The sequence below is a fragment of the Garra rufa genome, chromosome 1, assembly GCF_049309525.1.
Source record: "Garra rufa chromosome 1, GarRuf1.0, whole genome shotgun sequence".
NCBI classification, from domain to species: Eukaryota; Metazoa; Chordata; class Actinopteri; order Cypriniformes; family Cyprinidae; genus Garra; species Garra rufa.
The window spans coordinates 44,364,369-44,391,008 of record NC_133361.1 but is presented as its reverse complement, the minus strand read 5'-3'; the positions used below and the strand labels follow the sequence as shown (position 1 = coordinate 44,391,008).

Genomic DNA, 26,640 nt, shown 5'->3' with positions numbered 1-26,640 from the left:
GCACTTTTGTCCTATTAGAGAGAAAGTCTTCGTCTTAGACTGGATCAGAGTCAGTCAACCCAAAAGTCAACTAACTTAGATCTCATATATACTCTCACACACATTCAGGAAACCCAGGGAGCCAGAATCCTGGGGATGTAATGCAAAAGGGAGGAGCACGCAGGAAATGAATAGACAAATATTTGCAGATGGCTGCAGATGGCATAAAACAATGGTGTATATCAATATAGCTCTGTTGCATAATAAATATGCGCAGTGGAACTACAAATATACATGGCTACCCTGTGCTTATCTATCCATGTATATACTTTAAATATTGCAGATATTTTATTTTTTTGTATTGGATAGCCGTCTGGGGGTTCACAGAAGCAGCTGTTTAGAAAAACAAGGGAGAGGTAGCTGAGCATTCAGTGGCTGAATTCGGGGGGCGAAGTCGTTTCCTTTGCGAGTAAATCTCCCTGCTCCACTTTTCCTGCCGCTGGCCTCATTCTCAGTTCCCGCCAGGAGCAGGCTAAGACTTTCCCCTGCACTCTTGGTCCTCTTCAACACCACAGAGAACCACATATAGACACACACAAACCACCAACCAAATCTGTAACACTCTCCTTCGAAAGTCACATGAGAACATGTAATAAATGAATGCGTGAGACAGCCGTTTTGGCACTAAATGACATGCGACGTTGACTTGTGAAGTGTAAACCTTGTCCAGATTCAAAAGAAAGCATTCCACAATGAATTCTGTACATACTGTCAACACCTAATGCTTCCAGAAAGCTTCCCCTCCCTCCCTTCCTCGGCAGAGCACGTATTGAGTTCCAGACCACACCCAAACAGAGTTCTGGGCTGTTCAGGATTTTGGAGAGGAGGAGTGCGCACTTATTCCTCATTTCACTACTACTACGTTTACCCTGCAGTCACGCTCACGCTTGCATCACTTCGTCTCCACGTCTGCCTGCCCTCTCCAAACTATACAATAATTGATCCTTTAGGCTTCTGTACAGAGGTGAGTGTGAACTATAAGTAACTTTTTTTTTGTTGTTGTTGTTGTATGTGCATGCAAACAGGTTTTAAGTGAGTCATAAAACACTTTGAGAGGATCACAGCATCTTTGATGTCTTGAAAAGACAGACTAGACTAAGTAGGCAACTGATTTATTGCTGTCTAAAAGGCTTTATTTATGTGCTTGAGAGCCTTGAAATGTAAACTGAAGGGAGTTTGTGAAGAAAGGGGCGTTGGCGGTGATGCTTCACTCATGAATCACCAGCTTATACTTATTACTAGACTTAGCGTAATATTCCTGGATGCTTTGTTTACTTGTTGCCTTTTCAATTCTATTTGAAAGCAAGTGGGGGAAAATAGTTTGAATTCAGATTTTAGATTAGAAAAGAGCATTGTTTTAAAGGAACACAATAGACTTGTGTCTCTTTAGTATATGTTCTCAAGTTTGGCGGTTGTGTGTTTTAAAGTCATTTAAATTGAACTACCACCAACTTCGTCTCCCATATCGCCCCCTGGTGAAAGCATTTCATCTGTCAGTACAGGCTATAGTGTTTTCATACGTTTTCATCAGACCTTATATGATTCAATATTTATAAAATGTATTTTCATATCTATAACTGTATATAAGAGTAAAAAGTAGTGTAATTTATGTAAAATGTTTTAACATATTAAAATAAACAGTTTATGTATTTCCAACTTTCCAAACATTTGTTGAAAATTATGAAAACATAATTTTTTAGTAAACAGTCAAGCTCCAGTTATTAGGTGTTATATTAAAAAAAAAAACATATTAGATGTGGAGGGTGTGATCTTTTGCACTTTACAAGGCCAAGCTTTGTTCCCAATGCGGTTCTATGATTCGTTTTGCATGTTTGAGTAATTTTGCATGTGTGGCGTTTTAATCTCGTTCAGTTGAGTGTGTGTGTGTTTGTGTGTGAGGCAGATAGTCGCAGTGTTTTTTCAGTGGCACATTCCAGCGTGTTGCTCGTGGGACAGTTTTGGGGGTGGGGAGTGTGAAGTGTGTTCATGAGGTGCAGCCGTTTTCACTGGACTGGATTTCCGGACGGCCGTCTGCTCTGCTACTACAACACAAACACAGCCGCAGTCAGTGCCATAACTCAAACCGACCTATCAAAAACCAAACCGCTCTAGGAAAGGATCTATGCACGAGCCTTTAAAACACAGTGTGATGTATAGTCCAGCCACCGTGAAAACTCATATCCACCGTTATTTGAAACATATTTATCATCCTACTTACAGTTTGTGTAGTAGTCTAACCTATCCATACATCACCCATGCCCATGGCCATTTCGCACCAACTCCCTTGTTGAGAGTCTGTGTTGGATGCTTTGGACGAAGTGATGGCTGCTTTTCCATGTATTAGTTTTCCCATGCTGCAAAAGTGAGGTTTTTCCAGTTGCTTATTGACCAAGTTGTTTCCAACCACAGTTTCTCTCTTTCTCTCTCTTTTGTTTTGGGTCGCTGATTGATCTAGCAGAACTGATGCAACACTGAAATGCTGCTTACAGGGCTTTACAGAGAATGGGTGGTGGGTTTTATTTGCGGATGGGTTGTTTCGTTAGAATCTATGCTGTCAACGTTTGGATCAGGAAATGCCTCTCCCTTTGGCTGAGCCAAAGCTCTGGACACTTTTTTTTTCTTGGCTCCGAGTGACCAAGCTACAGAAGGGGGCGTGTGTCCTTCCCTCAATGTTTGGAAGAGACTCAAATGTTAAATTCTTTATCTCCCTATTTTTTTTAATCAAAAAATGCCAGTATGAAATGCCAGTAAATTAAGTTTTGGGGTGAATCAGTAACTAAATGACGTAGAACAGCATGTGAATGAACATCTGCCTGATATTTGCAATATTGCAAAACAAGATAACTTTTTTTTTTTTAACTATTGGAATGAGTGTCCATGCATGTTTTTCTGATTTGATTCAGTTTGGATCCCCTTTGATTTGATTCTGAATAAGCTGGGTAGATTTTAGTTATTATTTCTAGTTTGTTTGCTTATATGGAAGACATTCTTGCTCTACTAATGCTATAAATTAGATTAAAGTTTCAGATTGTGTCAAATTGATAACTTGTCTTTGTAAACTGATTGAGAGAGAAAAAATAGATATTCCTTTTTTGGGAATTATGGTACATTGGTCACTCTTACTAAATAGAACTACTGTATTTACTAAAAATAACTGTCTCATATGAATCATTTGTTGTTGAATCATGCAAAATTGGCCAATTTGTATGGTTTTGATTTGCTTAAAAGTGCCGTCTCTTAGGAGTTATTTGTTCATTCATAATCAAAAACATTGGTCAAGTTGAATGTAGTCTTTTTTTGTGTGCATAAAAATACTTCTTTTTTTCCACCATAGGGGCCTATGAAATCCGTTATTGTTTTTCCCCAAATTTCCCATTTATTTATTTATTCAAATTATGTTTTTTTTTTCTGTTTTAATTTTTCTAGTTTTTATGTTTTGTTTTAATTTTTATAGACTATTTAATGGTCTAGAAAATGGCTTTAATGATTAAATAAAAATAAATAAATAAATAACAAAAAGCATGTCTAAATTGAAATCATGAAATCTAACAGCAATTTATTACAAGTTTAATAAAAATTTAATTAAATTAAATTAGCTGCATTTCATAAAGCCTTAAGTATTTTTTTAAAATTCAGTTTTATTTTGACCAAAATCTCTGTTTTCCATTCATTTTCTGGTTTCATTAAATTTTAATAATAAAAAGTATCGCTAATTAATTGATTTTATTTTAAAAAATACCCCCCCCCCCCAGAAATACTATATATTGCATTTTCCTGGTAAATTCTAGTAAATATTTTCTTTTGGGAATTATCCCTTAAAAATAATGTTTAAATAATATTTTTTATTATTAGTAGTGCTAGTGTCATTACATTAAGTAATACATTTCTGTCACAGTTTCTTCAAGTTAAACCAAACTTTTATTTTGACAGGCTGCAGTGAAGACATTTCAGTTTCTGTTTGTATATGATATAGGAGTTCTAGAGACAATGTTCATGTGTTCATGTACTCATATATTGAGGCAGCAAAGGCTGAAAACACAGTGAGCGTCACGTATTCAGACAGAGAACATGCATAACATGCAGGATTCATATATAAATTGTGTTTTGTGGCTTAATATTCAGACACTAGTCTGTATCACAGTTTAATTTGTGTACTGACCTACTTTTTATTCATCCAAAATTTGGTGAATTCTGTGACATTCCGTGTTAAAGTGCAAATTGTGACACCCAGTCTTTTTATTGCATTATATTCAATAGAGACTGCAAACTTATTCGGAACATGGATGAAATGTGTTGTACACATCCACATGCAAACAAGATGACCATTAGACCTCTTTAAGGTATCTTTAAGGTCATCATTTTATGTTCAAATGAAACATACACCACTAGATTCTGAACTTTAGTTAAAGCCGGTAATGGACAGGGGGCTGTTTCCAAACTCTATTATTGCTTTGAGCAAAACTGTGACAAAGAATTTCAGATACTTTCATCTTGCCATGAACTACTAATGTGAGCATTCAAAAGATAGTGTCAGGTTATTGGAGTGTTCTCAGCAACATAATTCTGTGAAATAAGAAAGACAAATGAAGCAGTGCACTAAAGATATTTCCATTGACTTGAGGCTTGGTAATCTTTATTTGTTTTCACCAATTACAGAAGGAATAGCACTGAAACTCATTCATCTTCAGTGATCTCCAGTGGAATCCAGGGTCACTGTTGTGTCATAGACACAGCGGCTTGGAAAATGTGTGAATCGTAAAACCAGTCTGAGTCTTTGAGTCTGGGACACTATGATGTGTTTGCATGTTTTTGGGATTGAGACAATGAATTGCACATGTGTTGCTGTGGATTTTGCTAGCCAAGTGTGCACAGGGGTGACATTGCTGATGCTTAAAGCCTTCTTAGCATATGAAAAACTCTAAGAGGAGGTCTTACTTGAGATACCAGTCTTACCAGAGACCCACACCAGCTTCAAACACAAGGACAACTCCATGTTTAGCAATAAACAGTCACATTCCGTACTAATATAAGAGAAGAGAGGACAACAACAGCGTCTCCTTGACAGACATGCACTTAGCGGGGAGGGGGATGTGCTTGTGGGTGTGTGTCTGTATTTTCATGCCTTCAGGTGGTGTTTAAACAGTCCATTTTCAATCATAAACTGCATTTAATAGTCATTTGGAGAATCAGCGAGAGGGTACTTGAGTAAAGCGATTATTTTCACATTAATGCCGTTTACCGATAATCTATACTAATGCATACTATTTAGTCTAAAGAAACACTAAAGTCACTAAAGTTTTGTGAATTTAAGTATTGAAAAGTGTAGTGTTTGTTATTAATAACTTAATTTTTAGATATAAAGAAAAATCTTAAAAAACAGGAGGGACTAATAGTGAAAATAGTGATCTAGAAATAGTGTAGAATCTTAAATATTTCTTATTCGTTATTGCTGTAATGTTTCTTCATTTAAAATCATAATATTAACTAATATTTTCCTCAAGGTTGTTGAAAATAATTTTATTTAGCAACAATACATTCAGCTGATCAAAAGTCACAGTAAAGACATTTATTGTTACGTTTATTTCAAATAAATGTTCTTTTGAAATTTCTATTCGTCAAAGAATTCTGAAAGAAAAAAGATCACAGACTCAAGAAAACTATTAAGCAGCACAACTGTTCTACAACTCTTTCTACATTTATGATAACTTCTTGGGTTTCTTGAGCACAAAATCGGCATATTAGAATGATTTCTGAAGGATTATAAGACCCTGAAATATATATTGAAATAGAAAATATTTATTTTAAATTGTACTAATTTTACAATAGTAATGGTTTTTTTTCTGTATTTTTGATCAAAGAAATCCAGCTTCCTTCAATAAATAAATAAATGAATGAATAAATATATATATAAGGTAAAATCATTAAAATACAGACCCAAGACCCCAAAGTTTTGAACAGTACAGTTTATGACCTTAGTCAGTCTGACTTTTACTGTTTGAGAGCCTCAAAATTCTTCTCTTGTCTGTGGCTTTAGCGCACTTAATATTTAAAGCTTACTGCTAAGTGCACTGGACGCAACAAGAAACTCCTTGGGAGTAACAAGAGTTCTCTCTTCATCCCTGCTGAAAGATCAAAGGAGTTATACTGAGAATCCGGACAGTGTGTGAATGCATTAAACACAGCCGTCCTGATTCTCAGCGAGAGGGGTTGTTTGGATGTGGCCGCAGGGGTTCAGCAGCGTGTCTTTTGACAGATCCATGTGGGAGCCGTTACTCATGCTGGCGGCGTGTCATCAGTGGAATGCGATGTGAAAACAGGGCCTGAGGCACCTGAGCATGGTCGCGCTGCGGTAGAGCCATAGCAATGAGATGATCAGCACCCAGTGCAGACTTTCAACCCAGCAGGCCATGCCGAGAGCCAAGCAGGACCCTACTGTGTGTGAATGAGGCTCCTCTTGAGATCAGCTGCAGCAGAAACACATGTGCCTTGCCAAAATACACTTCTTTTACAAAATGGGGAGTCCCTTGTGCCAAAACTGCCCAGTATGGTGTTGAAATATCTGTGGAGAACCTCAGGGTTGTGTAATAGGAACCTTAAGTTTTTTTGTTCAAGTAGCATTCACACTGTACACGTCATTCTTGCTGGGAGTTTGTTTGCTTTTTCTTTTCCTTTTTTTGCGTCCAAGAGTACTTTACTGGGTGGGTCTTGTAGATGATGCCTAAAAGCAAGGTTTGTTTGTTCTGTACATTAAACTTCATTTTAGGTGGCCTGCCAAAGGCAGCAATTCTGGCTTTTCTGTTTTCTCCAAAAATAAGCCTTGTGCCTCCATTGTAGTTCACAAGCACCAGTGGTACTGCAGGGGCTGAACAGTGAGGAAAAGATAATCAGAGATGTCAGAAACTGATCTGATTGTCAGCGTGTGTTCAGAGCTGTATAATTTAATTTCCTGTGACACTGTAAGTGTAAGGTGCAGTTGTTAATTTGAAGAGCTATTTCTATCCCAATTGACTCATAAATGACTCACCGGTGTAAGCAAGTTTGAATTAGACGTATTAAATAATATTCTTGATCATTCATTTTAATCAAATTTTCATAAAATCTCCCAGTGAATTTACTTCTCTCTGGTGATGTGTGTTGAACTTCTCCAAACATTTAGTTTGAATACAATCTGCATCCTTTTTTTTTTTTTAAATTGTCACAATATGCTGCGTCCATGCAACTTGGCATGGCAGTAACTGGCAAAAAAATATCCACACATATTAATATGGCTTGTATTTTGTCAAAAAATTAGTAGGGTTGGGGAAAAATATTCACCAATGCATGGATTCTTCCCCAAATGATCCTAAATGCAACACACCAAAGATTTAGCATTGTAGGGGTCAGCTGATTAACAGCCTGGCTGTTTATCGGCTCCAGTATTTTCAAAACCGTTTTGCAGATTAAATAATTGAAAAGCATATAAAGAAGTTTTTGTTATTCTGAATTTTGACATTAATTTATATTTTTACACCATATATATCGGTTAAAAAGATAAATTATTGGTCTACTTGATCTATAGTAACTAGTATCGGGATTAGCCATGAAAAATACATATTGGTTGACCCCTGTTTAAGAGATCTAGGTTTTATCAACAGTTTTGTGACAATTCCAATTTCAGATACATTTTTGCTAAACTGGACAACTGGTCAACCGATTATCGGCACATTTTTATGGTCATTGGTATCGGTTGTTTTCAAAACTGATTTGCAGATTAAATAATTTAAAAGCATTTGAAAAGTTTTTGTCAGAGCCCTTGTTATTCTTAATTTTGACATCAATTAAAATTTTTACACCAGATATATTGGTTCAAATATCGGTTATCTGTCTGCTTGATCTATAGTAACTGGTATTGAGATTGGCCCTGAAAAACACATATCGGTCAACACCTAATAAAAGAGATCTAGGTTTCATCATCAGTTTTGTGACAATTCATAAATGTATTTTTATTTTTATTTTTTACTTTTTGTTAACCTGGAATTCATATGAATTTGTTGTAGGGGCTGAATGATTATCAGCCTGGCTGGTTAATCGGTGCTAATATTAAGCATTTTTATTATTTGTCAGTATCGGTCATTTTCAAAACCGATTTGCCGATAAAATAATTTAAAGCATTTAAAGAGTTTTTGTCAGTGCCCTTGTTATTTTTAATTTTCACACCAGATAACTGGTTCAAAATATCAATTATCAGTCTACTTGATCTGTAGTCATTGTATCGGGATTGGCCCTGGAAAAACACATATCGGTCGAGCCCTAATAAAAGAGATCTAGGTAGGGCTGGGCTATATGGCCTAAAAATAAAATCCCCGATTTTTTCACAAAAAATCCGATTTACGATTTAAATCGATTTCCCCCCCCTACTTCTTTTAGCATGTAAAGAACCCCAGCTTTTCCACAATATATATGGGCACCTTTTATTTTGCAATATACATTGCAACTGCATCAGTGATCGCTTTCCACCAGGCCCCTTTCTTATCATACCAGACACAGTAAATGTTTGTAAGACAAATAAATATGAGATGGGAGGAAAATATATATTTCCATGCTTTTCTCTTGCACTTATATCGTATACAAAAATATAAAATTTTGAACGCAGAAATATTAAATGATTTAAAAAACTGAAACGATCTGCCAGCAGGTGGTGGTAAGACACTGATTTAATGACTGAATCATATCATTCATTTGATTCGTTCGAACGGATGGTTCATTCAAGAATAAAGCAAGTGACTCTTTATGAATGGGAAATTTAATCATTTCACTAGTTTCGTTTAAAAACGCACGTTCATTCATAAACGAATCACCGCTGTGTTTGAGTGGAGATGCGCAGCGGCTCAGCTGTGACTTGTTTCAGATTACTTTTGACGACGAAATAGAGCAAAATCAGGCAATAGTGTTATAGTCAGACAATGTAAGTCACTTAATAATAACTTCTTGTTTATTTAACTGTTGTAATAAATCAATATCTCGTTTACAAACTCCCTTAAAAATGATTAAAAGCTGTCACTCATCTTAGTTCGCAATCTCACAAAGCTCTATTGTAATAAACGAAGCTACTGCCCATTCAGTCTCTTATTTACACTCTCTACACTTGAGATACATTTTGTCAACGTGCAAAACACATAGAAACTTTTGAAGCTCCACTCAGCGCAAATACAAATATGCTGGTCGGGTCAGTCGCACATGGTGCTCCTAGATATTTTTTCATAGTCGCACGCAGTATTTTTTATTTTTTTTTGCCCTTGAACTGCTGGTCGCACCGGTGCGACCTAAGATTCTTTTTAGTCGCACCGTTGAGAAATTAGGTCGCACTCTAGAGCCCTGATATGCAAATAATTCGCCATTGTCTTCAATCATCTCTCTACTCTGTTTATGTGGTAAGTGAAATTGTATGGACTGTAATGTAACAGGCTAACTTGCTAGCAAGCAGCTAATCATGTCCCCTTAGTGACTCGCGTTATTTTACCAGAACGCGTTGTTTTCCGTTCTGAATATATACACACACACACACACACACACACACACACATATATATATATATATATATATATATATATATATATATATATATATAAATATAAATATAAATCGCGATACCTCGATTTAATAAAAAATTAAATCGTCTTAAAACGAAAATTCGAAAGAATCGCCCAGCCCTAGATCTAGGTTTCATCATCAGTTTTGTGACAATTTATAACTATTTCACATTTTCCTAAACTGGAATTCATATTCATGTGTACTAGGTGACTGATTATCGACCTGGCTGATTATTGGCGCAGATATTTTTATGGTTATTGGTATTGTCATTTTCAAAAACGATTTGCCAATTAAATTAACTTAAAAGCATTTAAAGTTTTTGTCAGAGCCCTTGCTATTCTTAATTTTGCCATTAATTTTCATTTTTTTTTTACACCATACATACATATTGGTTCAAAATATCGGCTATCGGTCTACTAGATCTGTAATAATCGGCATCTGCCCTGAAAAACACACATTGGTCAACCCCTATAACATTGTGTGTAAAGTGTGTAATATAAAATATTCTTGGGGAAAAAAAACAAAGGGTGACCAGTATTGTGATCACATAAATGAAGCACCACAGATGTACCAAAGATATGTGGCAGAGGTCTTTACATGTTTATTTGACTTCAAAATGATCCTTGTAGCGATTTGCAACACATAGCCCAGATTACAGATCGTAGCTACAGATTACCCAAGATGCCCCTGACAAATATGCTGTATGGCAGGATGTGTGAAAATGCTTATCACGATTGTCTTTGTGTAAGCTTCAGCCTATTAGGAAATCAGTTCGATGGTACCCAGCAGGCACATTTCAGTGCTTAATTTGAACTTTATTGAGCAAGAACAGGGCTGCTTTTAATTTATGACTGTATTATAGAACAAACGCCTGTCCCTGATAGGATAAACATGAGTGCTTCAATGGAAATGAGTCTGTGAGAATACATTGATCTTTATTTAATCGTTGTTTATAGCTTTAAGAAAGCCTAGCACTGCTTTATCCGTGGCTGTTAACCTTCACGGCTTCACAACCATTTCGGAGAACGGTTCTTTTTAGCCCTTTCCTTTCATCCTGGCAGTGAAGGACGTCTGGAATAAAAGGCGCGCATGGGTTGTCTCCACACTATACTCCGTGCATCATCATTTCTTTCCGTTTCTGATCCATTGCACGATTTTCTTCCCTTTTATCTGCATTCTCTCAGATCTCCGAGTGCGAGTTGGTCTCAGGACTGCGAAACAACCCATGAACGTTTGTTACCTTTGGGCTGACATTTCAAACCACAGGTTGTGTCAAACGTACACACTAAAACATTCCCCCTCATATCCCTCGTTTACTTTGAGGTTTTCCCTCTAGCTCAGCATTGGTAGCTAGGGTCAGGTTAGGTCAAACCGGGCGGGAATGTGTTCTGCAGTTCCCATTCGAATGTTTTTGTGATCATTTATTGATTTATTTAGCAACTGTTATATTATCTGGATTTCATGAGCAAAATATTTGCACCAGACATAATTCATAAAACACTTTATCCTTTGGATTTCGCTCAATGATCTGTTTCCTGAGCAGAGTTATGGATGCCTGACTGCGTCACGTTGCTGAGGAACATTCCTTTCCGTGAGTTCACGCTGCTTCTGTTTAAATGCTGTAGGAGAAACAATGACGCACAATGAAACGGGAGTAATTGTTGGGTTGTCAGTGCGGTATCTGCTGTCTTTGACGTCACAGCTCAGAATAGTCAATAGTGAAGCCCTTTGTGATTATTTTTTTGTGGTCAGGTGGCAGTTCAGAGGATTTGGGACTCTGGATCACCAAAAAATGTATTTTCAGTCAAAACTTAAGGTTTTTGAGGAAAACATTCCAGGATTTTTCTCCATATAGTGGACTTCAATGGAGATCAGTGGGTTAAAGGTCCAAATTGCAGTTTCATTAATGCATTAATCCAATCACATTATGTATTTTAGCAGTTTTGATAAATAACCATATGATTACTTCCTTCTGATACTTTATTTGAATTAATTATTATTTCCTCATTGCTGTTATATGTGTTTTAAGTCATTTTAAAGGCTAAAAAAAGTGAATTATAAATATCTAATTACTCGATTAATCGTCAGAATAATCGACAGTTTACTTGATTACCAAAAAAATCATTAGTGACAGCCCTAGACAAAATCATTGAAATATTCTTGGAAAGGGTTTGAAACTACATCAGGGTTAGTAAAATGTGAAATTTTTGGGTAAACTATCCCTTTATGGCAATTATTTAATAATTGAAACAGATCTGTGTACACTGTTACCGAAAGGATTCCCAAATGAATCAGCTTCTAATTAAATCAGAATGAAAACAAATCTGTGAATCATTTTTGATATCCAGCCCTGTGCACATGCCCTGGATTAACGCCGCAAAGCTTTGCTGGGTGGCATTGAAGCTTTCCTTCTCATCTCAATCATTTGTTCCATGACAGCAGTTTCTGTTTTCAGCAGTGGCCGACTTGGAAGTCTGCTGGAGACTGCGGCTTTTATGAAAAAATGACATTAAAAGTGAAACTCAAGTCAGCGTTTTCCACCAAGCTTAGGGGAAATGAGCAGGGGCTCCTTAGCGTTTACACACAGACCAATATGCAGACATTCCCCAATGCAGAAATAAGTCGACATGGCTTATCTGCTACCTTTAAAAGTGCTGACTCTCAATTAATTTACTAATGATGGTTTGTAAAATCTCTGGAAACCTTTAGACTTGGGAGGTATGGCTGTCATTATCATCCCGCAGGATCGTACATGGCAAAGTATAACTCCACAGCCAGTTTCCAAGACAAACGCTCATAGGTTTTCATGTCTCAGCCTATATAAACTTTAACGGGCCCTCAGGCCCTAACTCTACGTAAGGGATAATGTACAGGCAGCCGGTAGTTATCGCAGAAATAAGCCTCGACAGTGTGATCAGGACCCGACGCGAAGCGGAGGGTCTTGTATCACACTGAAGGGGCTTATTTCGCGATAACTACCGGCTGCCTGTACATTATCCCGCTTATTACACGGCTACTTGCCACATAAGGAAAAAACTGGACATGAATATGAATTTGAAACCTTTTATTGGCATATTTGTTTTAAATTAACATTTTTATCCTTCCGCGAAACGATATAGTACCACGTGACTAACATTCAAACTATGTACGTTAGTAAGACAATTTAAATAGATTAATGTCGAAATTTTCCATTGTTAATTGTGGTTGTCCAGTGTTTGTCACAAGATGGCGGCAAACAGTAATCTTTGTTGGCACAGAGGGATTTTAAACATACAAGTAGTACCGGCTATGCGTTATTACTTTGGAGCGGTGATTATTTGAAAAGAACGAACCTGCAAATGTCTCAACTGACCAATCAGAATCAAGCATTCCAAAGAGCCGTGTAATAATATGAGTTAAATGCTGATTTATTTATTTTTCTCTTTGTCTTGTGCAGCTGTGGTACAGATGTCTGTGATTTGGGAATTGACTTGAGCCTGACTGTTTGATCTAATGTACAGACAGAACTGACATATTTATTGATTAGAATGGTTAGCCACACTTAAAGGCCACACAAGGTGTCTAGATTGTATGTAATCACAGTTGTTGCAGTTCTTTCTGCCCACACTTGTTTCATTTATATACCTGTAGACATAATCCATATCTATCATTTAACGGAATATACCAGATTTTTGGAAGCCTGTTTCCATCACTGAATAAAAACTTAAAGGTAATTGCAACTCTTTATCTAACAATTCTGACTTTTCTTCTTGCAGTTGCGAGCTTACATCGCACAATTCTGGCTTTTTTCGTAGAATTTTGAGATACAAACTTGTTATAAAGTCAGTTATACTTGTATTACATTTAATTTAATCTATAAACTTGCAATTGCGAGTTATAAAGTGAACGTTTCAAGAAATAAACACAGTTTTGGCATATAAACTCTAAATACTTATTTTTTCCCTGCAGAATTACGAGTTTATATCTTGCAAATATAATTTTTTTTTAGAATTGCAGGTTTATATCTTGTTAGTTATAAAGTCAGAATTGTGATTTAAAAACTCATATCAGTCTTATTTGCTATCAGAACTGGACTTTATAACTTGCATTTGTGGGTTTATATTCCACAATTCTGAGAAAAAAAATCAGAATTTCGACATTCAAGCTTGCATTTGCGAGAAAAGTGATAATTGCAAGTTTTTATTTTCTCACTTTATAACTTGTAATTGTGAGTATATATCTCAGAATTGCGAGAAAGTCACTATCTTTTTAATTAATTTTTTAAAAATAGTATTATTCAGTGTTGGAAATGGGCTTCCATACAGATTCAATTCAAGTTCAGCAGTATTATTTATTTATTTATTATAGTAGTTTTTGTTAATATTTTAATTAGCTTTTATTTTTATGTTTTCAGTTTTATTTTGATCTTAGTTTTAGTTTAGTTTAGTGGTGGGCCGTTATCGGCGTTAACGTGCTGCGTTAACGTGAAACTCTTATCGCGCGATAAAAAAAATATCGCCGTTAATCTATTCTCAAATTTGGGTTGGGAGCTGGGTCTAAACTACGCAAGCTATAATGACTTTCACCTTGATAGTTTAACGCGGATGTATACCGAAGACTGTAGAATATGGTCGCGCGTTTACGTCTCCTCCGCCAAAACACAGACGGGATCGCGTCGTCCTCCATTCATAAAAACAGAATCTACTATAGCGCGAAATGCCACTTAAATTCGTCGTTTTTTGGATTCATAAATCAAATGTTGGTCAGTCACTTAATTCAAATCGCGATATGGATAGTGTATGTGAAAACTGAAATCCAAAAAGACCGTTTTAATATGAATCGTTCCGTTTGCCTAGCTGTATGTATGCATTGCGGAGACGAGCTTTTACTACACGCATACTGAAACACACGTGACGCTCCCGGTAATTTTTGGCATTTTCATCTCACATGAACAGATAAACTCAATCTCCCAAACTGCTGTGAGTGTCACTTTTACCGTTTCATTTGAGAAAACTAGCATCATATCATACTGTATGACACAGAAACTTCTCGGCAACCTGTCAAAATAAAAGTACGGTGTAACATGTAATGGGCTGGGTAGGTGTTGACGTTAAAAAAAAAAACACAATCTAATAGGTAGAAAAAATAATTTCATTGTTAGTTAGTTAGTAAACACAAGTACATCTAATTGAACATAATTTATTTTCATCAACAAATTATCATAGAACAGCTTTATGAGCTTTATGATCCATTCTCAAAGACTTTAAGTCTGCTGAAGGCATTCAGAATATATGTACACATTCTGAATGCCTTCAGCAGAATTGAAATTAGCCATTTTAATCTAGATTAATCTAGATTAATTCCAAGATTTAATCTAGATTAATCTAGATTAAAAAAATTAATCTATGCCCACCCCTAGTTTAGTTTTATTATAGTAGCTAATTATAGTAGCTTTAGTCATTTGTAATATTACTATTTAGGTTACATTTTATTTTTAGTTTAGTTCAGTGTTATTCTTGAGGTAACATTTCTAATTTTCACCTAGTTTAGTTTTTCATCTTATATTTATACATTTCATTTCATTTATACATTTTTTTCAAAAATATTTGAAATTCATAAATGTTTGAATGCAGAAATGTGGGGCTTATTTTATAAAAGCACTTACATTAATTGTTTTGTTAAAGCTTGTGCAGTAACTAAGCTGTAAAGCATACACTTTTTTTTTTTACGTTACCTTTAACATTTTAGGCTTTATGTTGTCATAATTACACGTTTGGGAATGTAAAATTAAAATTTGACTATAAATTGCACAGAAAAGGTTGGTAAGCAAATTATGTTTGTTAAAGAGTTTAAACAAGCATATTGTTGTGTCTTGTGGTATATTGAGTATTTTAACATACAATAAGTGCCTCACTGTTACACAAAATGTATGGTAATCAACATGCTGTCGATAGAGCTTAAATTGTCCTGGACCTGTAGTATTCCTTTAAGACCCATGTGGTCATGGTATCGCCTCTTTACATGATTACAGGTACATGGTTCCTGTGAAGGCTGAAGTGAATCACCCGTGAAGCTGATTCCACGCTTGCCGTTGGCCTCGCTGAACCTTTACAGTAGATCTTTTGTTCCTGAAAGGCCTGAAGGGACTGTTCACAGACGATTATCCCTCTGTGTAGCCAACATACAATTTTCAGTATGTTCTTCCTCATGTATTCAGTGTTTGGTGGGCCTCTGTCTAGTCAAAGGGTTTCATTTTACTCACTTCTTAACCATCTAGAGGAATTTTCTTCCTCAATTTCCCACCATTCACAGAGCGGCAAATAACATAAACAACAAAACACTGGTTCTCTGTGTGTTAAATGCCACATTTGCACCATTATGTATCTCAGCAAATTAACAGGCGCCTCCCAGCAGCTCTTGGAAATGATCCTAACAGATTGGTAGTCTTAGATAAAAAATGTTACTGCATTAAGACCTTTATTAAGTAAGTTATTTAGATTATTTTTGTTGTTGTTTGTGTATTAATAAACATACATTTTTAAAGGATTAGTTCATTCCCGAATTAAAATTTCTTGATAATTTCCAGGATTTTTCTCCATATAGTGGACTTCAATGGGGATCAATGGTTGAAGGTCCAAATTGCAGTTTCAGTGCAGCTTCAAAAAGCAATACACAATCCCAGCCGATGAATAAGGAGTCTTGACTAGCAAAATGATTGGTCAGTTTCTAAAAAATATATAAAAATTATATACTTATATAATGCATTGAAACTCGAATGTGGATCTTCAACCCGTTGATGTCCATTGAAGTCCACTATATGAAAAAAAAAAAAAAATCTTGGATGACTTGGGGGTGAGTGAGTAAATTATCAGGAAATTTTTATTGAGGACTGAACTAATGAAGTAACTTTTATTTTAATGTCAGAATTGCAAGTTTGTCATGCAATTCTGACTTTATAACACAACTGCAAGTTTATATCATGCAATTTTGAGAAAAATGTCAGAGTTCCACATTTATATCATGCAATTCTGACTTTATAACACACAACTGCAAGTTTATATCACACACTTTTGAGAAAAATGTCAGAATTGCAAGTTTATATCATGCAATTTTGAGAAAAATGTCAGAGTTCCACATTTATATCATGCAATTCTGACTTTATAACACACAACTGCAAGTTTATATCACACACTTTTGAGAAAAATGTCAGAATTGCAAGTTTATATCATGCAATTTTGAGAAAAATGTCAGAGTTCCACATTTATATCATGCAATTCTGACTTTATAACACACAACTGCAAGTTTATATCACACACTTTTGAGAAAAATGTCAGAATTGCAAGTTTATATCATGCAATTTTGAGAAAAATGTCAGAGTTCCACATTTATATCATGCAATTCTGACTTTATAACACACAACTGCAAGTTTATATCACACACTTTTGAGAAAAATGTCAGAATTGCAAGTTTATATCATGCAATTTTGAGAAAAATGTCAGAGTTCCACATTTATATCATGCAATTCTGACTTTATAACACACAACTGCAAGTTTATATCACACACTTTTGAGAAAAATGTCAGAATTGCAAGTTTATATCATGCAATTTTGAGAAAAATGTCAGAGTTCCACATATCATGCAATTCTGACTTTATAACACACAACTGCAAGTTTATATCACACACTTTTGAGAAAAATGTCAGAATTGCAAGTTTATATCATGCAATTTTGAGAAAAATGTCAGAGTTCCATATTTATATCACGCAATTCTGACTTTATAACACACAACTGTAAATTGAAAAATGTCAGAATTACAAGTTTATATAACTTAATACAGAATAGCGAATATTTTTTGTAGTTTACATCACAATTCTGTGAAAAAGTGTCAACTCAAAAAATTTTGTATTCAGTGGCGGAAACAGGTTTTCTATAGATGGGTGTAAAATGCTTTCAGGAAAATAAATCATAGTTTACTAATAAAATATCTTTACCTTTTTGATATACTGTAGCGTTGGCAAAAAGGTTCATGCTGCTTAGCGTAGATGTGACAGGTATTCAAGATTGTGGGGACCAAATGTTAAGGTTGAAGAACTGTTTATTTAAAAAATCCATAGTAACCAAAATGTATATTTTTATTATAATATATTTTTTAAATTTCATTTGTTTATTTTGTACGTCGCTGACTTTTGTAAGTTGTTATACATTGCACTAACATTTATACTTATAACATTACAACTGCTGTTTACTGTACACTATGTACCTATGTTTAAGGAGACCTAGTGAAAGCCGTTAGTGTTTTGTGAGCAAAATTCACTTGTGCAAGAAGAGAGGTGAATAGCCAAAACCTGCTAGCTTCCAAAAAGATTGGAGAAGATTTTTTTTGCCCACTTTAAAAATCATAAAATAATAAAATTATTATATTAATGCTCTCATGGCATTCCAAATGCATAAAAAAATCATGCAGTTTGCGCTATTACCTCAGAATCATCTGCTCAACACATTTCCTACTTCAGCTCACAGATTTTTGGACAGCATGTTTTGAGTTTTTGGTCCCACGTTCCTCCTCCCCTGGCTCCTCCCCTTCTACGCCCCTCAGTACAACACAGGAAGGCAGCTGAAGAGAAAATTAAGACCATGTGTGGACCTGAGACCACGATACACTACGATTTAATGAGACCAGCCTCCCACTTTACACTCTACAAAGACAGACAGCTAATGTACAGCCTGCGGGGATGAAGGTCTCCAGAGGATTTCCACTACAGCCTCTGAATAAATGACCAACATTCTCAGACTTTATTAATGCCTACGCTTAATTTTCTTCCCAGTACCTTCCCTGACCTTCACAGACGAAACTGTGAAAGTTATAAAAGAGGATTTTCAGGCCTGTGTGTCATAGAGACTGCTCTGAAAAACGTCTACTAGACGAGCGTCATCCTGTAGCCTCCCTCGTGTACTGAGGTTGGCTTCCTGTTCCGACTCAGGTTTTTTTTTTATAAGACCCTGTTGGCTGTGTCTTTCTCTCTCGGTTGTGAAGTGTAATTGGGTAAGTTTCTTTGCTTTTTTAAGCTGAGCTTAAACAGGAACCCTCCATTCTTTAACCATTTTCCCGCCTAAACTCTGTATGGCTTAAATGCCACACCCTGTTTCCCACATCGCTCTTAAAGAAGAATGGCATTATAAGCTTCCACGTTGTTCCAAACCTGTGTGACTTTCCGTCTTTGACACCAAATGGGAAGTTGAGCAGGATGTCCAGGTTTTTTTCTACACACGTTGTTTTTCTACACTTGATGCTTCTTGATAATTGTGAAGTTGTGTCACAACTTGGCTCAATGGTGCCACCTCAGGTCAGATTCATACACCTGGAGCAAAACCGCTTCATCTTACTTAAGATAGAAGTTGTTAATCTGGATGTGAAACAGATTAAAAGAGAGACTTTAAAGGAGGAGAACATCATCTTTGATACTCAACTCAACATGCTTCTTATACGAATCATTGTTTTTCTTTCACTATGTATGTTCCCTGCTGAAAAAACCAGCATATGCTGGTTTTTTCAGCAGGGTTTACCTCCTTTTTATTACCAAGAGAGACTTTTGCTACCCTTTCTGGACACTAAATCTGTTAAATCCTTTTGTCATACGTTTGTTCCTGCTGCACTAAGCCTTGTGTAAACTAGTCTTGTATTTCAGAGTTTGCAGTTCTGCTTGTGTGTATTATTAACATTGCCAAGTGTCTCAAACAAAATCATATAACCGTAAAGGATTTCGTATCCTACTGCTAAAACACACTTCACTATGGTTTTGGTGAAGGCGATCTGGACATGTATTTCACAGACAGTGCTGAGGTGATATAGTTCTTTAGGGTGTCTTTTTTTTTATTTATTGTATCCTCAAGTACTGAGCATTAAAGCACTTCAAGTGAGAAAAATGGGTTTCTTACCTCCAGTATAAACTTACACTCGCTATACAAGGTGAAGGGGGAAAAAAAGCCATTCATAAATTGCTCGGAGCGGCTGTGGTGCAGGCTGAGATGTATAGGCTGTCTGTATGTGGTCGTAGTGCAGTGAATCATGGGAAGCTAAATTAGCAGCCGACTCACGTGTGTGACGCAAGCAGAAGCGATACCTTTGTAAGGTTTTAGACTTGGCTCCTATCTACTTGAATAAACAACAAAATCTGACAAAAATGGTATTATAATAGCTTATTAACTCGAATCAGGCCAAAACATTTTATTAAATTATATAAAATGCTTTGGTTGTGTATTGTTTTGCATGTTTAAATCTGTATGACACTTGTTTCTGATTTTGATTTGATTTGATTTTAACTGTTAACAAATGTAACCTTAAGTGTTGCCTGAAAATTGCCTTAAAAATAGTTTGATATTGGTGTAAAAATACAAATACTTCTGGATAAGTCTTCCAAGGTCAAAGTACAGAATAAGAGTAGGTTGTCTGAACGGGCACATGGCGATTTTCCCACCAAATCTAGAGACGCAGAAACCAACAGTTCCAGTTCTCCGTTTCAGCTTTGTATTTTTGAAGTTTTTTAATATATTCGTGTATCTTTTTTCTTCCTAGGTTCTCCTGCTTGTGATTTTCTGTTTCACCATCAGCCATGTTGATTATTTTGGCCTTCATCATCCTCTTCCACATCACCTCAGCAATACTACTCTTCATAGCAAGCATCAAAAATGTAAGTTGATCTTTTATTAGTCTGCTTTAATCATTGTTATTGTTAGGGATTTCAGCACAAAACCCCAGCTTAACTCACATACTGCTATAACAGTTGTATTAGTTTTATTTAAGAAATTCACTTTTCTATGTATGTACACTACCAGTCAAAAGTTTTTGAACAGTAAGAATTTTTAATGGCTTTTTAAGAATTCTCTTCTGTGCACCAAGCATGTATTTATTTAATTCAAAACACAGCAAAAGTAATTTATTTTTAAAATAAATTTACAGTACTTTATTTCTATAATCAAAGCTATATTTATATTTTCAGCATCAGTGTCACGTGATCCTTCAGAAATCATTCTAATATGCTGATTTGCTGTTCAAGAAACATTTTCTATTATTATTATCAATATTTAAAAAAATATTTTTTTTGCCGGATTCTTTGATGAATAGAAAGATTCAAAGATCAGCATTTATCTAAAATAAAAAGCCTTAGGGAAGAAATTAATACTTTTTATTTAGCAAGGATGCTTTAAATTGATTAGAAAGTGATGATAAAGACATTTATAATGTTACAAAAGATTTCTATTTCAGATAAATGCTGTTCTTCTGAACATTTTTTCATCAAAGAAACCTGAAGAAATTCTACTCAAGTGTTTTCAACAACAATAATATTAATAATAAATGTTTTTTGAGCAGCAAGTCAGAATATTAAAATTATTTTTGAAGGATTATGTGGGAGGGGTAATGATGCTAAAAAATTCAGCTTTGAAATCAGGAATAAATGGCATTTAAAATGTATTCAAATAGAAAATGGCTATTTTAAATCATAAAAAAATATTTCGAAATGTTACTGTTTTGCTGGGCTTTGTATCACATAAATGCAGGCTTGGTGAGCAGAAGAGACTTATTTGCAGCTGTCCTTCCTGTTTCAGTGTTGTGCTGTGCATTTGCAATAATTGTTTATGGTTCTTTAAACAAGCACGAAATCTTTTTTCAAACACTGTCTAATAAAGATCTGCAAAGGACAGTATTTGGATTTTACAAAATGAACGGTATCCTGAAAAAGGGACTTTTCTTTTTTTCCTCTGAGTTTATATTCTGTCACTATATATTTTCCATCTTTTCAAGGTATGGTGGGTTTGGAAAGATAACACCATTGATCTCTGGTATCACTGCAATAAAACAGACTGTTATGATATACCAAACAGTGCAACCTCTAATGCAGGTAAGCCTTGGTTATCAAAAAATCTTTTACTTTTGTATAGTTTACTTTGGTTAGAGCTAAATATTGTACAGTATGACTGCTTGTGTTAAAGTTGGTTATTGGTAAAACCTGGCCAGAAGAAGACCCTTATTGCTGCTTGATTGCAGTGTAAATGAGTACAAGACCAAGGGTGGATTTGGATGTGTTCAATACAGGAAAATACTTTAGGACTCCAGCCATTTCAAATTATTCTTGTCATATTCTCTACCTCTTTTTCAGCCTATCTTCAGACTGTCCAGGCCGCCATTATACTGGCCACTATATTGTGCTGTGTGGGTTTCTTTGTCTTTATCCTTCAGCTCTTCCGTCTGAAGCAGGGCGAGAGATTTGTCTTCACGGCCATCATCCAGCTCTTGTCTGGTGAGTTCATGCCCAGGGTGTATATTTTAAATCATTGCTGAACAGTTGCGCAAACTTGCAAAGAAAATGTACAATCTCAGGTCAAAGAGGGGTATTGGATCACCTTGAAGTATTTGTTCTGTCATCTTCTAGTCTGTAAATTGCCCTAGCTTTGAAGGGCTCATTTGGTAAGATAGACGTTGGAAAAGTTTTACAATTTTTATCACAAGTACATTTAAAGAAATTGTTCACCCAAAACTGCAAGTCAGATCATCCAAGATGTAGATAATTTTGTTTCTTCTTGACAGTGTTGTTTTTGACAACCATCTTAGATTTAGTCTTAGTCTTTTGGACTAAAATGCTTCTTAGTTTTAGTCAAATTTTAGTCACTTCTATATGTGATAGTTTTAGTCCAGTTTTAGTCGGCGAAAAGTCAAAAAGGTTTTAGTCTAGTTTTAGTCGACGAAAAGTCAAAAAGGTTTTAGTCTAGTTTTAGTCAAAAAAAGGGAAAAAGGTAGTCTTTTAACAAATTAATGTAGGTCAGTAAGTATTTTGCTGTTGGGTAGTGTCACTTATAAATTCTGAAAATAGCAGATCTATAGTTCAACACAATGTGAGCTTCCGGATCGACTATTTTCACCAATAATTACAATAATGAAGGTATGTTTTAGAATATAAAAGACAAACAAGGATGGAATGCTAAAACGGCTTGCCATACTAGTATAGCAAAGAGTATTTAATGCTAAAACGGCTTGCCATAGCGTCAGATACTTTTTACGTTTTAATTGGCATGCACAATAAGCGGAAATGTCATGCATTTTAAACGTCTGACGGACCACCCACTAACATTTTCGTCTATTCTCGTCTCGTCAACGAAAACTCACACACGTCTCGTCATGTTTTAGTCATCAACGAGCCATTTTTATCTCGTCATCGTCTCGTTATCGTCATGAAAAAAAGTGGCGTCAACGAAATGATTTCGTCATCGTCATCGTTGACGAAAACAACACTGCTTCTTGAGCTCAAATTTTTAGAAATGTAGCAGCATTACATAACCTGCTCACCAGTGGATCCTCTGCAGTGAATTGGTGCCCTCAGAATGAGAGTCCAAAGAGCTGATAAAAACATCACAGTAATCCATAAGTAATTCACACAACTCCAGTCCTTAATAACTAAATGATGGAATTGTTTCTTACAAACATGCAGGGTTTCACTTGACAAGAAGTTTTTAACTTTAAACCATTGCTTCCGACTAAAACACGAGTCCTCTATTCTGGATATCTAGAACCGGTTACAAACTTCCAATAACCGGGTATTTGATAAGACAAATTTCGATTCCGCTTTACGTTTAGTTTTTTTTTCCATATTTGTTCAGTTTTTTTCACTTTTGTTCAGTTTTATTTATTTATGCTATTGCTAATTGATTTGTTTGTTCCTATTTTATTACTTGTCTTCAACAATTTATTGTTTGAAATTTTATATTAGTCTAGTTATTTTTTTCCGAGGCATATTTTTGGTAAAGCCATAGGCAAAAGACAGAATGAATATGTTTGACATCTAAATGTTTGACTTAAAACTTTGTCATGGATTTTTTATTATCTTATTGGAATCGGAATTAGGAATTGCTAAGATTCAAAATCGATAAGCAGAATTGAAACCGGAACCGGAAACAATAAAATTGAAATGATACCCAACCCTATCTATTCATAACGGTTTTAAACAAATCAATAGATGGACTATAATGTTGGAGAACAACAGGGGTCTTTCACTTGTGGAAAGGTTAAAATGGATTAAGTTAAACCACCTTGATTTTTTTTTTTTCCTCAATGCATTATTTAAAAAAATAAGTTTTTTTTTTTCAGCTATTTGGAATACTATTTTAACGGCACCCATTCATTGTAGAGGATCCATTGACGAGCAAGTGATGTAATGATATGTTTCTCCACGTTTGTTCCAATAAAGAAACTCATCTACGTCTAGGATGGCCTCAGATTTTTATTTTGGGTGAACTGTTTCTTTAAAACATCTTTTGTTATTTACAAAAAGTTGGATTTTACAATTATAATGTTAAATGCTGGTGAACCTTAAAAATTGAAAATTGTCATTAATTACTCACCCTCCAAACCGCTAAGACCTTCGTCCATCTTTGAAACACAAATTAAGATATTTCAATGAAATGCGAGAGTTTTCTGACCCTGCATAGACCGCAACGCAACTGACACATTCAAGACTCAGAAAGGTAGCCAGAACAATGCTGAAATAGTCCATGAGATGACAGTGGTTCAACCGTAGTGTTACAAAGCTGTCAAAATACTTTTTGTGCGCAATGTAAACAAATAGTAACTTGATTCAAAAATTTCTTCTCTTCCTTGTCAGTCTGACACGATAACAAGAGTAAAATGATGCAAGCATGTGGTGCTGCTGACACAGGGGCCAACGTGAACGCATTAATTTTTTTTTTTGGTTTGCACACATACATACAATGTTTACTTTCTCTGGTTTAAGAAGCGGTCTTTTGCATTACCTGAATTTGAAAACCAAAACAGGCTCTGTTTTGGCTCCGAAACGCTCACACTGAAATCGTTGCAACGCAAATCGAGGAATGATTCCGCATCTATTCCAAGATTTCCGAACACATTGCGATTCTTTCTCAAATTGATTCTGAGCTTAGTTTTGAACAGCATATGGCACTGCTTGCTTTAGAAAAAGCCGTGCTCTGCTTGTTTTCAAATCCTTACTCGCACTTGAACCTAAAATAACCATTCATACAATCTGAAAAAGTTGAAGCGAATTACAAGGGTGTTCACAGTGGGCTGCGTTTACATTGATCTCGCGTCATAAAAGCATTCTGAGCCAAGGTGAAATTGCACGACTCTCAACGCCGAACGCACAAGTGCTCTTCAACACTCTTTTCCATGAGCGTTTGAGCGTGCGGATAAAAACTAGATTAGAGCACCATCAGCTGTTAAAACTCAGAATCTATTCCAAAGAGAAACGCGATGCATTCGGAAGATCTCAGAATCGATCCATGAATCGATTTATCGTCCCATCCCTACTCTTTTCACGTGATCAGTGAAATCTAACCCCTGCTACAATGTGCTGCAGCTCTGCAAAGCACGTATGGGACAGACGCTTTGGAGCAGCGCGGACCATGTACTCGCACAAATGCGACCACGTCAAATTTTGACTCGCACATTGCAAATGCGACCATTTTGGTCACAGTCTAGAGCCCTGCACTGATGCCGCATGGACCATTTTAATGATGTCCTTACTACTTTTCTTGGCCTTGAATGTGTCAGTTGCGTTGCTGTCTATGCAGGGTCAGAAAGCTCTCGGATTTTATTAAAAGTAGCTTAATTTGTGTTGAAGATGAAAGAACGTCTTATGGGTTTGGAGCAAGATGAGGGCGAGTAATTAATAACAGAATTAATATCATTGTAACACAACCAACCGACAGTAAATAGCTTTTTTTCTTCTTTCGCAGCTTTCTGTGTGATGACTGGCGCATCCATCTACACAGCAGAGCACTTAAGCTTCAAAGATCCGACTTATGAGAATGGAGAGTTTGGGTACGCCTTCGTCGTGGCCTGGGTGGCGTTCCCCATGACACTGCTGAGCGGCTTGATGTATCTAGTGCTAAGAAAACGCAAATAAAGCACAACACACCACCTCACTAGCTGCCACCAGCTACAGCCTTAGCCAAGAGACTTTATTTGTAATGATACTTGTTTTTATATGTAGATTAAATACTTGCCAAAGTTAGAATGAAGTAGATCATCTTAGAATCTTAATCACTGCATACTGGAAACTTAATTAGATTGTATTCATAGTATGTCACATTTTTAAACCATGTTGTGTATAATTTAGCTCTGCCTGCCCATTAAAAAGTGCTGTGATTTAGAGAGGTAAAATAGGGTTTGGAAAAAAAAAATACAGGAGTGGGAGATATAATAGGACGTATTTATAACATGGAACCACTATGGGCTCGACATGTATTCATACACAGTGCATGATGTGAAATTGGCCTTAACACTTAGTGTGTAGTAAATAACATGCTAGTGTGATGTTTCCTGGCCATTGTGTGCGCCTGGAGAAGTCGTTTAAAAAAAAAATCTGAAATATTGTGCTGCCAGTTTGCTAAGCACTATATTATACTTGAAGATGAACAAATTATCGATATTAGTGGCACGATGTGTTCTCGTGTATAGATATATTTCATTTTTTTTTTTTTTTTTTGTAAAATAGTGTTGACTAATTATATTGCATGTTTTTTATTTGTTTGCGGCATTTAATTTGAAATCACTATTAACAAGTACAGATTTGTAGTTCTTTAAGCATTGTGTTTGATTAGGGCACTTGGGATTTCTGTCATATTCATGCCAATAACCTTAAGATGATGGTGTTGGTGAAGCACACCAATGGTTTCAGTTTTCAGTTTTCCCGTCTTATATGTAATCATTTCATCCTCAGTTCTGCTATGGAATTAAAATCAATTAGCTAATATTATTTAGGCGAAAGTGAAGTTAAGCTGTATTTATTAAGACTAACTGCATTGTTGCTGTTAATATTTTTTGTAATGAAGTATTATATCAACAGGCCTGAACGTGTTTAATGCTTAATTTTCAGAAGGTTTTAATGAATACTAGTGAAGGCTTTTGTAATTGGAAACCACAATGGCAGCTTTGTTTTTAAATGTCTGCTGAGTTGTTCAGGTCAGGTCTGTTTCTGGAGACTGATCCCCACCAAGGGCTCAATATTGTTCTTTTTTTAATCAAATA

The 26,640-nt window shown here is 35.7% G+C and overlaps 1 protein-coding gene across 1 annotated transcript; it reads left to right on the top strand.

The window, feature by feature from the left end:
• Positions 1–865: 865 nt before the first annotated feature.
• Positions 866–26,640, top strand: emp2 (epithelial membrane protein 2). Its single transcript, XM_073833213.1, has 5 exons — positions 866–1,003; positions 20,161–20,275; positions 21,388–21,484; positions 21,743–21,883; positions 25,347–26,640. Exons 2-5 carry the CDS (start codon positions 20,198–20,200, stop codon positions 25,514–25,516), a joined length of 486 nt encoding a protein of 161 aa, XP_073689314.1. The 5' UTR covers positions 866–1,003; positions 20,161–20,197; the 3' UTR covers positions 25,517–26,640.

What these genes read in the sequence shown, in the direction of transcription:
- emp2 (XM_073833213.1), top strand. Translation starts at nt 20,198, where the DNA reads ATGTTGATTATTTTGGCCTTCATCATCCTCTTCCACATCACCTCAGCA. An exon ending in TCATAGCAAGCATCAAAAAT is followed by an intron (nt 20,276 to 21,387) that starts GTAAGTTGATCT and finishes CATCTTTTCAAG; the next exon opens with GTATGGTGGGTTTGGAAAGA. An exon ending in CATCATCCAGCTCTTGTCTG is followed by an intron (nt 21,884 to 25,346) that starts GTGAGTTCATGC and finishes CTTCTTTCGCAG; the next exon opens with CTTTCTGTGTGATGACTGGC.